Consider the following 15,002-nt stretch of genomic DNA (forward strand, 5'->3'; position numbering starts at 1 on the left):
ATCACAGGTTGAGCACGGAGGCAGACAACAATGCACCTTCATATTCACACCTACAGATTAACCTAGAAAACTGGCACCAGACCACGACCGCTCCACCTTACCACTGCAAAGAGATGCAAATATTTACAAAGTTTTCTGTATTGCTCATGAGCAGCCACACTACGCGCTCTGCAACATGTTCTCTAACATGTGTCCTTTATTTTTCTACGCATTTCTCTTGTTTTGTATTTTGATTGTGTTTATTTCTCCTGTTTAATATTTGTTCCTGCTCTCTATTTATATTTTATTCCATGCATGCACAGACAATCTCATTGCACATGCACAACGACAATAAAGAGCTATTCTATTCTATTCTATTCTATTCTATTCTATTCTATTCTATTCTAAGACAGTACAATAAAGTGTATGATCCTAGTATTGTGTCATTTTGTGTCCTCTTGCTGTGGTGACTGCACTCACTGGTTGCAGCCAGATTTCAGCCAAATTCAGTTAAATGTTCGTCAGCACCATGAGCCCAACACTTATCATGAGTTTATTTGAGGATTGCTGCTTCAAACAAAGTCATGAAGGAAAGATAAAACAGCTGCTCAGTACTGTGGGATATTTAAACCTGGTACAGCTAAGCTTAAATATTATAACAGTCTAAGTTTAAAGTTAATACTGCAGATTTGGTAATGTTAGAACGATGTTGTCTATACTTCTTTATTGTAAGTATAGTGGTAGGTAGAGATGTGCTGTTAAAACATTCACTAGTAACCCAGCTAGTAGTGCTAAAACTGGTTTAGTGCTTTAGGCTTGACGTGTTCTCTCGGTGCCACCTGCTGGACAAAACACGTTACTGCATGAATGTATGAATTCAGTTCTAATGAAGAAATGCTTGACAGACCATCCTAAACAAATATATATAACTTTTTAAAACTGTGTGAACATTCGGTTAAACGTGCTGAGAAAGAAAAACGTGCGTGAATGAGACAATAAAGTGCTTTAAGTGCTCAAAATGAGAAAAACACTACATAAATACTATACCTTACCATGATGCTACGTGAATCTGTTTCATTTGTTTATTTCTTCAGTATTTCAGTAAATGTGAGGATGGATGACACACTGCTGCAGACCACGGGTACAAATAAACTAACCTGTTCCTGAAGCACAGCGGGAGAAAGGATTATTTGATACCTTGCTGCTGTAAGTTTGCTCACTTACAAAGACATCAACAGTTTATCATTTGTATGGTAGTTTCATTTTAATAGAGAGAGAAGAATATCAACCAAAAATCCAGAAAAACAAACACATTGCATAAAAGTTAAATAAATAAATTGATTTGCATGTTACTGAGTGAAATATTTGAGCACCTACAGCCTCGCCGATGGTTAGCAATTTCTTTCATTCCAACCTCTCCACCAACAAGGCCAAGAGGTTCTGCCAAAAGACATCCGGACAAGACTGTAGACGTGTATAAGGCAGGTGAGAAGGTGACAATTGTTGTTGTGATTCTTCTTTTTATATGTTTGACATGCATCTCTGTTCCCTCAGCCAGAACACTGACGATGGGTGGGTCTTCCAGCAGGACAATGACCTGAAACATACCACTAAGGCAACAAAGGTATGGCTAAAAAAGAAGCTGATTAAGGTCATGGAGTGGCTTAGCCAGTCCCCAGTCCAATTCCCTAAATCCCAATCACATTAATAACTTATGTGTAGCTAATTGATGTATAAGGCAACCACAACAACATGGAAAACTTGTGATTCACTGTCTCTACGTAGAAACAAATGTTTAGCCTCATTATTACAGCTGTGAAAATGTAAACCTCCTTCAGCGCGCAATCGTGAAGGGCACATGCAACTTTTTCCTTTACTCATGCTTGTAAGAAAAAAGGCATGCAACTCCTACTGGCTCCTGATATGGGCCTGTTTCAAAGCCAAGAGTGAGGCAGAGACTCTCTCGGTGACCTAATCCTTTTCGCTGTTCTTAAAGGTTTCCACGTTTCCTCTGCTGATGAACTTGACACATTGGCGGTAACAGCTTACAATTCGTGTTTGGCTCAATTTAAAAGCCATGGACATGATAGCCATGCCGACAATGATGAACAGCGAGGTAAGCATGAAGAACTTGGGGTGCTTGGGTATAATATCACCAAAACCAATGGTAGTGAGGGTGATGAAGCAAAAGTAATAGGGATCAAAGTCTTTAAAATCATCTTCCCATATTGGCAGAATCAAGCCGCCAAAGCAAATGTAGGCAAAGACGATGAAAAGAATGAGCACGAAGGGGACATTCAGTGTTTCCATTTCATCTCCTAATCCTGCGAAATCCCACAAGGCATATCCTTTGGGTGGTGGTGGCAGACGATCAAGCTCTGGGCAGGACAGCGTCCTGAGCAGTGGACCCTCCCTCAGTAAATTCTCTCTGGCAAGAATCTTTTCAAAAATCTCTTTGTTGTTTTGAAGCTGGATGGACTTGTGCCGTACATCTGCCTGGCTGCGGAGCACCTGTCGGATGTCGAGGGGCTCGCGGATCACAACGTCACGGCTGAAGACAAAAGTACCATCCTCCAGGACCTGGCGGCTCGAGTCTCTCTCCTCAGTCTTCCATGGAGACCAGGTGCGGGAGAAGAGGTTTTTGGAAAGGGTGTGAGCATGGATGTAGGCTCTAGACATCACCATAGCAAGGAAGTCTCCAACATCGAGGATGACCAGAAGCATAAGAGGGATGCCCACCATGGCATAGAAGACACACGCCACCTTACCAGGCAGGGTGACGGGATAGATCTCCCCATAACCTGAAACAACAGACATTTTAAAGCTGTAATTAAACTGTTAATTATAGGACTGGCTTTTGGTAACGTTTGTGTAGGAAAAATGTGATCATGACCCTTCTAGACAACGTTCTTGTTATACTTGAAAACAGCACAGCTCCTGTGATCACCATGAAAACCTGCGCTGGGAAAAAGCATCAAAGCTCCTGATCAACAAACTCTGACATGAAGAAACTTTGTAGCTGCTCCATCCACCACTGTGTGTTTTACACATGTGCAGTGACCAACAACATGCAGATGAACTGTTAGCTTAGTCTGAAGCATGTTTTAATTATACAGCTTGATGAAGGCTGACGTACATGGGGTCTACAGGGGCACCAGATGTACTAGTCTGTGCTTATTTCAAGGTTTTCATAACATTTTCACATTGAAAGTGAAATCATATAAAATACTGTCTTACTTAAATTGCAGTAACATTTAAAAATATGAACACAAAAGTTTTTTCACAAGCCAGTAAAAATGTACATCATAACATCTTGTTTTTAACAGACACTTTGCATCAAAGCACAGGACAAACTTCACACTCATTCACACTCAAACACTCAGAGTAAAGATTCATTTTTATTGCATATTTATCTGATTTTATTTGACTTTGACTCTACTTGAGAGTATTTATATATTTTTGCATTTAAGAAAATGTTTTCTTTAAAAAATAACATTTAATATGGTAAGTAAATGCAAAAGGTTTCTTTTTTTGTTTTTGACAAATGAAATGGACGAAGCAAAAAACACTGAAATTTCTCAAATGGAAACCAATGAGCACCTGTGTTCTTCCTCTTTTGGATATTTATTATTGCTCCTGAATAAGACAAAAGTGTTTATGTCTGATTACTCAATTAATGATGGAAAATAGATGAATCAATTACTAAAAAAATCAATAGCTGCTGGCCTAATAACAACCTATAATTGAATGTTGAGAGCAATATAAATACATAGTGAGTAAAAAAGTTAATTGAAGAAGAAACACTCAATGCATCACAGGAATTCCCAGCAGTAACTAAGGGAGGATTCAGGGTCACCTGGTCCAGCCCTAACTATATGCTTTAGCAAAAAGGAAAGTTTGAAGCCTAATCTTGAAAGTAGAGATAGTGTCTGTCTCCTGAATCCAAACTGGAAGCTGGTTCCACAGAAGAGGGGCCTGAAAACTGAAGGCTCTGCCTCCCATTCTACTTTTAAATACTCTAGGAACAACAAGTAGGCCTGCAGAGCGAGAGCGAAGTGCTCTAATAGGGTGATATGGTACTACAAGGTCATTAAGATAAGATGGGGCCTGATTATTTAAGACCTTGTATGTGAGGAGCAGGATTTTGAATTCAATTCTGGATTTAACAGGAAGCCAAAACAGGAGAAATCTGCTCTCTCTTTCTAGTCCCTGTCAGGACTCTTGCTGCAGCATTTTGGATCAGCTGAAGGCTTTTCAGGGAGTTTTTAGGACTTCCTGATAATAATGAATTACAGTCGTCCAGCCTGGAAGTAATAAATGCATGAACTAGTTTTTCAGCGTCACTCTGAGACAGGATATTTCTAACTTTAGAGATGTTGCACAAATGGAAGAAAGCAGTCTTACATATTTGTTTAATATGAGCGTTGAAGGACATGTCCTGGTCAAAAATGACTCCAAGGTTCCTCACAGCGTTACTGGAGGCCAAGGTAATGCCATCCAGAGTAAGAATCTGCTTAGATACCATATTTCTAAGCTTTTCAGGGCCGAGTACAATAACCTCAGTTTGATCTGAATTAAGAAGCAGAAAGTTAGCGGCCATCCAGGTCTTTATGTCTTTAAGACCTTCCTGCAGTTTAACTCATTGGTGTGTGTTATCTGGCTTCATGGACAGATAGAGCTGGGTGTCATCTGCATAGCAGTGAAAATGTATGCTATGTCTTCTAATGATGCTGCCTAAGGGAAGCATGTATAATGTAAACAGAATTGGTCCTAGCACTGAACCCTGTGGAACTCCATAATTAACCTCAGTGTGTGAAGAGGACTCTCCATTTACATGCACAAACTGGAGTCTATTATGCTTATCTCTTCAACACCAGATAGTGGGAGGTATCTCTCAGGGAGGAAGTGAAGTTTTTGTCCTTAAAAGCTGATGTGCAGGAAAGAGGAAAAATGGGAAAGGATAAGGATTTGAGAAGTTTGACAAAGAGCAAACTGTGATTGTTAGACAACAGGATACAAGGAAGGAAAAGTGGTGAACCTGCTGTAATCATGGCTAGCTGAGGACGGCAGAAGCAGAATGAACACACACCACCTACAACAATGATCGTTGAGGTAGACCATGTGTACTCTTTCATGGAAACAGTGTTCCCTAATGGCTGGCACCTTTTTCAGAAGGATATTGCACCCTACCACTAAGCAAAAAGGGTTCAGGATTGGTGTGAGAAACACAACAAGGAGTTTGAGGTGTTGACTTTGCCTCCAAATTCCTAGGATCCTGATCCAATCAAGCGCCTGTGGCATGTGCACAGCCAAGAAGTCTGATTCTCACCTTGCAACTTACAGGACTTAAGGATCTGTTACCAACATTTTTCATGTACCCGCTTTAGGCTTGCGGGTGAATGTTTCTGTAAAGGTTTCTAGTGACTGTCTTTGAAACTGAGCTCTAGTCATTTACTAGTGTCTTGGCAGTTGTTCTGGGGTCTTTCTGGGACAGATCTCACATCAGTTATTGGCATGATGCTTTCTGAAGTGACTGCTCAAACCCTTCATGACGTTTTTATACTGTGTGTAAACTGAAACATAACCCAGTGTAACATAGTTAAATAGAGTCGAAGTTAAATCCCGCTAAATGGGACATTGGCGCCACCTACTGTCGAAAAAGTCACCCTGCAATATTCACAAAGGGCAAGGGATTCTGGGTAATCCTCAGAATAATGGAGGATTCCTGCGAGGTAAGGAATGCGCAAATGTCGTGGGGAGGAAAAATCATATCGCAGGCTGTTAAAGTAATACAGTCTGACCCGATTATTTTTGTTGTTTATACATCATTTGTTGCGGGTCATTTCTCCAGTCTTTATGTTGAACTGAGTGCACGTTTATGTGAGATTTCTTTATTGTGAGGAGAGGAAACAAAATGGGAGCATAGTTAGCTAACTCTGTTGTTGCTTTCCCGTTTAGATTTTGTGCTGATTGCCCACGACATTAAAAAGAGAGCATTCTAACCATTGCCTTTTTGTTGTGAATGCAGGTATGTGACTGTGCCACACTGTTTAGAGAATTTACATTGTTTCATGTACAGCTTTAAAATATATTTCTATATTCCTTTCATTTGGGAAATTTAACATGCAATGTTAATGGTGTTGAAGTTTTTCTATTTTGGTTGTATAAATTTACCACTATACGATCACACTGCAAGTGGAAATGTAATCCTCAGAATAATGGAGGATTCCTGCGAGATTTTGTGCTGATTGCCCACGACATTAAAAAGAGAGCATTCTAACCATTGCCTTTTTGTTGTGAATGCAGACCAGAGAAGACACTACACAGAGGTCACACCAGCTCCCTATCATAATACACTTTGATTTGACAAGCTTTGAGCTCAGCAAAGTTAAAGCACATTACTGGTTTGTGTTATGGCAGCTTTTCAGGGGGGCTAATAATTTTGACCCTGGTAATTTTTTTCCTGAAATAATTCCGGTATTGTGTGAGAATGGAAATAATTTATGTTTTTAAAAGAGAACTAGTATGTTGGTCTGTTCAAAAAAGCCCTTGAGAAATTTTTGACAAATTGCACTCTTGCTGTGAGCCTTGAACGAAGTCTTCAGCTTACAAGACAACACAGCAGACAATGTTCCTCTGAACCTCTACAACTTCTAATAAGCTTTTTTGCGGTTATGTAAAAGGCCTTCTCCTCTGGACGCGCCTCGCCTTTGGAGAGTTGTGGGCTTCCTGTAGCTGCTAAGCCATTAGCAATTAGATCTCTTTACCACTTGTGATGTGTTTGACAGTAACACTAATGTATCTACACAAGGCTCTTACACATCAAATCAGGTCAGTTCTAGCTAAGAATGGTTTACTCAGCACTTACAATATAACCATAACAAATTCATCAATAATTATTCATCATAACGATAAATTATGAATAAGGAATAGCAACAGAATCAGCTGTGGAAATCATGGAAATTTGTACATTTCTGACAGCATCCATCCATCTAGCCTTTATCCTCTGCTGATCCCACTCAGGGTGAGAGGTGCTGGAGCCTATCCCAGCTGATCACCAGTCCATCACAGGGAGACACAGACAACAGTTCACATTCACACCAATGGGCAGTTTGGAGTGAACTTAACCCCACTCACTGCCTCATAGCAGGAAGGTCCCGGTTTCAACGCCGCCATCTGGGTGGGCCCTTCCTTTGTATCTTCTCCCTGTGTCCATGCGAGTTCTGCGTGGGTTAGTTAGAGGGGTTCCTAATGTATATGTTCAGTATGTAAATTTTGAGTTAGAGCATTCAAATTTGAAATGATTGACTTATTAGAGCAATACAGTTATAGAACACGTTAACACTCCCTTAAATATAAACATAGAAGCCAAGGAGTCAGGAGTAAACATCCTCTTTAGGTCTGTAGTTGGGCACTGGGGTGGCGGAGGAGTGGGAGCACTACAGGCAGCGATACAGTAACACTGACATGTCAGAGGGACAGAATAGAAACTACAGGTAACTGAAAACTGTGTCTGGTATCTGACATGACGACAGTAAAATACACAGTGTTAGCACTGCTATCTCACAGCAGGTTATTCCTGGGCTTAAACCTGGGTAAGGTGAAGCTCAAGATTCTGGTCACATTGGAAAATATGCCAGGGTTGATGCTGCCTATGTCAGCCCAAGTCTTACAAAAGATATCGTTAATCTCAAGATCATCAATTCCAGGTCAAAAAAGGCTTAAAAAATGAAAACAAAGTGGTTTGCTGAACTCGCTCACAATTAACATATCAAATTTTAGTTATCTTTAAAAATATTATCTATATTTCGTGAGTATATACTGACATTAACTCCTGATAATCAAAAACCAACGCAAGTCAACATCTTTAGACTCCCGTGGAAAAATGGCCAACACAAATTCACACATTTAGCCTTAGCTGAACTTGGCATGCCACTCTTATCAATCAAAGATGATCAGTTCTGGCTCTTACAAAAACAAATAACAAACAACAAACAAACAAAACTTTGCAGTAGACAAAACCCCCACATGTAGGCGTCAAACTAGAGAATCAACCAGACAGTGGGCGATATCACAGTTGTCTGTGCATGATGGACAGAGCAGCACTCTGCAGCTGACTTCTAACTGAGAGCATGCAGACATTCACATCGGGAAACATTTTTAATGTGTTCTGATGTAAAACGATGGCTGACTGACTAGTTTACCTCAGTCACGTGTGGTGGTAAACACAGCTTGATTCCATTTGGGATGTGTAGCTGCTGCATGATTGGCGGGCTGTTTCGCGTTGTCAACATGATATGTTTCGTAGCTCCCCTCCCGGACATCAAGTGCAGTAGGCTTCTGATTAGTTTTAGAAAGTGCCTTTGCAAAGTGTACCAAGAGAAGAGTCAGTGATCTTTGTGGCACTGGTCCCAAGCACACTTACAGAGCCTCAGATATCCCAACAATCCAAATCCCAGCGACCATCTGATCATTAGACATCGATAAAGAAAGACATGATTTGTTCTTGGATGTTTGCTTGTTGGACTGATTTTTTATATGTGACTGTATTAAATTAGTTGAAACTATGCTCAGTGAGTAACATAATTTCAAGTACTGACAGCACTGTAACACCTTCAAAGAAGGGGGCTTATAAATTCTGAATGTACATTTTTGGAGGTGCATGTAGTCTGTGCTGTGGAGGACATGACATTTAAAGTCTGTCAGCATCCAATACATTTGGTCATTTGACTGAAGTAACTCTCGCTCGGATGGAGGGATGCTGTGTTTGAGGAGAGGCATCATTTCCGTGAAGCCTGAACAAAGCCCAGAGTCATACAATCATTAATTAACCAGGCTATCTGTTGCTGTGGTTACTAATGTTTAGAGAGGTCACTCGCTTTATGAGGAAACATCTATGCACACAATGATTATATTATAATCACTACTGCAGACAGTGACTGGGGAGAAATAACAAATCTACTATCAAATACATTCTGACCTTAGTAAACACACGAGACCCTAAAACAACGTGTTCTATATATATATATATATATATATATATATATATATAAAATGTACCTTACATGGGAAGTACGTTTAGTGCCTGACAATGTCAATACTGCAATATCAGCACACAGTCATTAGCACAAAAGTGCATCAAGCCACAAGTAAGGCAGACCGCAGCAAATGAAGACTGACCAGAGAAGAGTAACAAGTCAATAATGCTCAGTATCACAGGCTTGGTTTTAAAGGCCTTATTAGTGCTGCATCACGATGCCACACTAGCAAAGGTAAACAAATTTAGAATGTGTAAAAATGTTTTCTTTAAAACAAGACAAAACACACATGTGATATTGCTATTAGAAATTACAATAAGAAGTCATTTTCTATGGTAGTTTCACCTTAAAGGAGAAAGAGAGAGAATGTCAACTAAATATCTGAGCAGCTGGGGTAGAAGGGCATCGGTCAGGGTCATGTGCAAAGCAACCCTGGAGCTCTGTCAGAGTCACCATTGGGTTCTCTTGACCAAGGAACTCTTTGACCAAGGCGTTGGAGTTTGCCAAAATGGACCTGAATGACTCTCAGACCATAAGAAACAACATTCATTGATTCAGTGAAACAAAGACTGAACTTTTTGGCCTCTTTGGATGAATGGATGGATGGATGGATGCGTGGATGGATGGATGGATGGATGGATGGATGGATGCGTGGATGGATGGATGGACGGATGGATGGATGCGTGGATGGATGGATGGACGGATGGATGCGTGGATGGATGGATGGATGATGGATGGACGGACGGATGGATGCGTGGATGGATGGATGGATGCGTGGATGGATGGATGGATGGACGGATGGATGGATGGATGGATGGATGGATGATGGATGGATGGATGGATGGACGGATGGATGGATGCGTGAATGGATGGATGGATGGACGAACGGATGCGTGGATGGATGGATGGATGGATGGATGGATGGATGGACGGATGGATGGATAGACGGATGGATGGATGGATGCGTGGATGGATGGATGCGTGGATGGATGGACGGACGGATGCGTGGATGGATGGATGGATGCGTGGATGGATGGATGGACGGATGGATGGATGCGTGGATGGATGAATGGATGATGGATGGACGGATGGATGGATGCGTGGATGGATGGATGGATGGATGGAAGGATGGATGCGTGGATGGATGGATGGATGGATGGACGGATGCGTGAATGGATGGATGGATGGATGGATGGACGAACGAATGCGTGGATGGATGGATGGATGGATGGACCGATGGATGGACGGATGGATAGACGGATGGATGGACGGATGGATGGATGGATGCGTGGATGGATGGATGGATGGACGGACGGATGCGTGGATGGATGGATGGATGGATGGACGGATGGATAAACGGATGGATGCGTGGATGGATGGTCTGGATTGGGAGGGAGACTGGATGAAACTCACCACATGTGTCCCCCTGTGGTAAACTGAGTTTTTGGACATGAGTTCGACAGGCACAGCTGTCTAGATATGATCCCATAGCTGACAGTGCATGTCAGAGCACAGACAAAGCCATGATGTGCAAAGAATTGTCTGTAGAGCTCTGACACAGAAAATTCCAGGCCAAGCTGAACAATCCAGGTAGAACAACCTTAGCTAGGGAGGAGAACCTGGCGGTCACTCCGACAGAGCTTCAGTATTGCTCTGTAGAGAGAAGAAAACTTTCCAGAAATTCTCTGGTCTGATGAAACAAATATTGTATTCTTTGGACTGAATGCCAGGCATCATGGCTAGAGGAAACCGGGCACTGCTCATTACCTCCCCAATAAGCAAAGTGATGGCACCATCATGCTATGGGAAGGAACTGGGAGACCAACATGTAGCCACACATCTGAAAGCATATTGATTTGCTCTCCTGATATTTAGACTGTAGTATTGATATTTTAACCTTTCTTTGAATGCAGCAGTGTGTAGAGACAACCTTGAGGATAACGTGCTCCAGAGTGATTTGGACCTGGGAGTAAAGTTTCATCTTGCAGTTATTTTAAAGCTACCTAACAACTCCTGTGTTGGCTATCTTGGGTCTGCGTCTTTGCTTAGTGCCATTATTTACTGACAGAACATCAGCAAAAGTTGTAACCATGAATGGCATCAGCAATTTGCCTGTTTTAGAGAGTTTAGAAAGTGTGTGTTTTCCTATGAAGCATCATTTTTGAATAACAATACAAACTAGAAAAAATTTGCGTTTCCTGCGAAAATGCTGTGTGGATGCCGTAACGCTGAAGCTGTCTGCTGAAAATAGCTGAAAAAGATTAAAAGTTGCAAAAAGTGTATGGCGGTAAAGAAACTGAAAATTATGCTGAAAAAAGGTGAAGAAGCAGTAATTTTTGCTGAAAGGTGGTGAAAAGTCAAAAGCTCTACTGAAAAGGGGTAAAGAAGCTGAAATTTGTACTGAAAAGAGGTGAAAAGAAATTGTGCCATGAGCAGGATTCAAACCTGGCCCTACTGGTCTCAAGGTGGCTACTCAACTCACTGAGCCAAAGTCATTATCAAAACCAAAAAGATGGAGAGACTGACAATTGTGCTGAAATGAGCAGAAGATGCTGAGAATTGTGCTGATAAGAGGTGAAAAGACTGAAAATTCTGCTTAAGAGAGGTCAATCAGCAGAATTTCTGCAGAAAAAAGGTAAAGATGCAAAACGTTGTGCTGAAAAGAGGTGAATCAGCAGAATTTCTGCTGAAAATAGTTTTTTTTCTGAAAACAACAAAAAGAAAAGCTGGGATTTGTGCTGAAAAGGGGTGAAAAAACTGAAAATTTTGCTGAAAAGGGGTGAAGAAGCTAAAATATGTGTTGAAAAGACTTAAAAATTTTTAACTGTTAACTGAAAAAATTGTTGCCATAAGCGAGAGTTGAACCCGGGCCTCTCGCTCTGAGAATGGCTGCTCATCTCACTGAGCTAAAAAACAGCTCAACCCGGCAAGCAAAATTAGTGACCACATTGATAATGTGTTCCATTCATTTCAATGGTCAAAAGTCATAGCACACATTAGCAGAAATAGCAGAATTTTTTAAAGTTTGAACATAGTATTTATACTAAAACATAGTCTTTCTTCTAAATCATAATATTTGAACTAATTGATATTATTTCTGCCAAATCACAGGATTTCTGGTAAATCACAGTGTTTGTGCCAAATCACAGCATTGGTACGAAATCATAGCATTTGCGACAAATCATAGTATTTAGCTAAATCTGTGCTAAAACATAGTATTTCTGCTAAAACTTAGTATTTATACTAAATAATATTTTTTCTGCCAAATGTCCATGTGCTGAAACATAGAAAATTCTGCCAAATCATAATATTTGAACCAAATCATACAATTTGTGCTAAAACATTATTTATGATTTAGCAGAAACACTGGGACTTGGTAGAAATACTATGATTTACATGCAATACATTGACTTAGGAGAAATACTATAATCAAGCAAAAAGTACTACAGCATAGCAGAAATTCTATCATTGAGCAAAATTACTAAGATTTGGCAGAAATACTATGTTTTTTGATTTGATTTGATTTGATATACCTTTATTAGTCCCACAAGGGGAAATTTCATAAGGCTGCCGACCTACTGCACGCAATGGCGGCGCCATCTTACCCTCCGACCATAGATACATTACAGAAAACATCACATGGGGAAGACAGGTCAGAGAGGTATAACAATGGAAAATGCACCACATGAGGAAAGATAAGGAGAAAAAACTCCCCCCAGACTGAGCTCCAACAGAAATATTAAGTGGGCACAAATACTATAATTTGGCAAAAATACCATGATTTGGCACAAATACAATGATATGACAGAAATACTATGATTGGGTACAAATACTATGTATTTGTATACTATGAAAGTATGAGGAGGTCGTTAAGTTTCAAAAACAAGCAAGTTTTAGCAGAATTGTGGAAGTTTTCCATTCATTTCAATGGGACAAAAAAAGGAAAAAAGTGTAATATTTTAAAAAGTATAATAGTAATAAACACCAAAAGTCATAGCACCCATCTCCAGAAAAACCAGAACAGTTTAGAGTTTGAACGGTGAAAATCGGCTGAAAACTGAGGAAGTAGCTAAGTGCCAAAAAACGTACGGAAGCAACTAGATTATAGTGGAATAAAGAATAAAGAGAAACAGGAACTCAATAGTGTGGATGCCTGTGAGGCATCCACACAACTAGATGTGAAGTGGTGCTTTTTTCAAAATAAGCTATCACCCAGTACATAGCACAAGCTAAACTTCCTCACAGACACTTTAAACAGTCAGTCAGTCCCCTTTTTAGGAGACGAATCACCTAAATGTCTGAATGCAAAGCCACATTTGGAGTATTACAACCTGCGCCCTCACAGTCAGGCAATAATTTCACAGTCCTGCCTTTGATACAACAGGACACTTGATTGTCTGTGTAAATATGACTTTTTGCCCAGCTAAATAATCCACAGTTATATATGTTGCTGTGGTTTACTGTATATCTTGACGGCTCTGTCTTATGAAACCTCATATTTGAAAAACTTACATACATTTGAACGGTTTCATATTGAAGGCTACACCCAATATGAAAATATTGGGTGTAGCCTCAGATATTTTTGTTGGTTTTGTGCCACTTCAGTTGAGTTTTAGCTGATTATTCTTCTGGTAGTAGCAAGACTGACATATGTTAGAGTTTTACTCTTTGACAAGAAGACGGAATACTTTATATCTTTGACCCACTCTCTTCTTCGGATTTGCATAAAACTTAAATAAAAAAGCACATAATCGTTTAGTGATTAGTACGGCATCACAACGGACTTACCAACAGTTGTGAAAACAGTGCAACAGAAGAACATAGAGCCGAAAAAATCCCATCTATCAGGTCTCTGGAACCATATGGGCTGGAACTCGTTCTGCATTTTCTCCGTCACTCCCTCCACTATTTGTTCAGTGGCGGTGCTATTAGCTGAGAAAGAGAGACGAGAAAATCCCAGTGCAGAGCAAATCAGTGATGCTACTGATACAATGATAATATAAAGTCTGTTTAATTACCAAACCCATAATTAAGTTCATCAAAGACACGTTTGATCTGCTACAAACAGAGTTTTGTGAGCGCTCACCGGTGAGGTTTTGTACGGTCTCTACCATTTGGCACAGAAACTTGTGGTACTCCTCCTGGACAGCGGACGGTGTGTGTCCCTCGATGTGTTGGAAAATAAGCGCACCCAGCGCTGCGTATGCCACCAAAGAGGAGCACAGCAAAAGGTGCGGAACGAACCTCCAAAAGCGCGCCGCGCACTTCTTGGACTCATTCTTTACACTTATTGTTCTCTTCGCTTTCACTGACATCTTCGTCCCCGCAGCGCCTGCAGTCCGTGAGGAGAGCGCCTGTAGTTCCGTTAACTGCTGACTGCGTCGGTCTGTCTCTCTTCTGCCAAGTGCAGAGAACCGCGAGTCCGTCGCGGGGCCGCGCACAGCCAAAGCGGAAATGATTTGACTTTAATAATTAGTGCACGTGGTTAAAAATAAATAAATAAAAAGTTACGCCCTTGATGATCTTCAGTTGAACTTTTCCGAACAAGTTTCTGTTCCTGATCAGAGATCAAATTCACTCCCAAAAACACACCCAGCAGCCCAGACAGGGTGGCCCACATACATAAAATCACATTTACACAGTTCTTTCAACTTTAACTTGTATTTTATTTTGAATATCTTTACAAATAAACCTTTACAAGAGCCATTCTTCCACTTTCTTCAGGACCCTATCCCGGTGGGTACAATCTAGACAGATCACCTGTCACAGGACACAGAGAGACAGACAACCATCCTCTCATATTCATACCTGTACAATCACAAATTACTGCATATCTTTGGCCTGTGGGAGAAGGGCATCAGAAAGGCAAGAGGTGGCTCCCAGGAGCAGAGTCATAACACTGAGGTTCAAACAAAAACTATTCGATTTACTGGGCAAACTGTAACAAAATGATGAGACTCGATGGGTGTGGATTTACATGACATG

General features: G+C 40.7%; 1 protein-coding gene across 1 annotated transcript; it reads right to left on the minus strand.

Annotated features, from left to right (window-relative positions):
- Positions 1–1,217: 1,217 nt before the first annotated feature.
- On the minus strand, positions 1,218–14,540 carry kcnk18 (potassium channel, subfamily K, member 18). Its single transcript, XM_026191185.2, has 3 exons — positions 14,104–14,540; positions 13,806–13,949; positions 1,218–2,780 (listed from the first exon to the last, which is right to left on the minus strand). Exons 1-3 carry the CDS (start codon positions 14,330–14,332, stop codon positions 1,951–1,953), a joined length of 1,203 nt encoding a protein of 400 aa, XP_026046970.2. The 5' UTR covers positions 14,333–14,540; the 3' UTR covers positions 1,218–1,950.
- Positions 14,541–15,002: the final 462 nt, after the last annotated feature.

The sequence above is a fragment of the Astatotilapia calliptera genome, chromosome 13 (genome assembly GCF_964374335.1).
Source record: "Astatotilapia calliptera chromosome 13, fAstCal68.1, whole genome shotgun sequence".
NCBI classification, from domain to species: Eukaryota; Metazoa; Chordata; class Actinopteri; order Cichliformes; family Cichlidae; genus Astatotilapia; species Astatotilapia calliptera.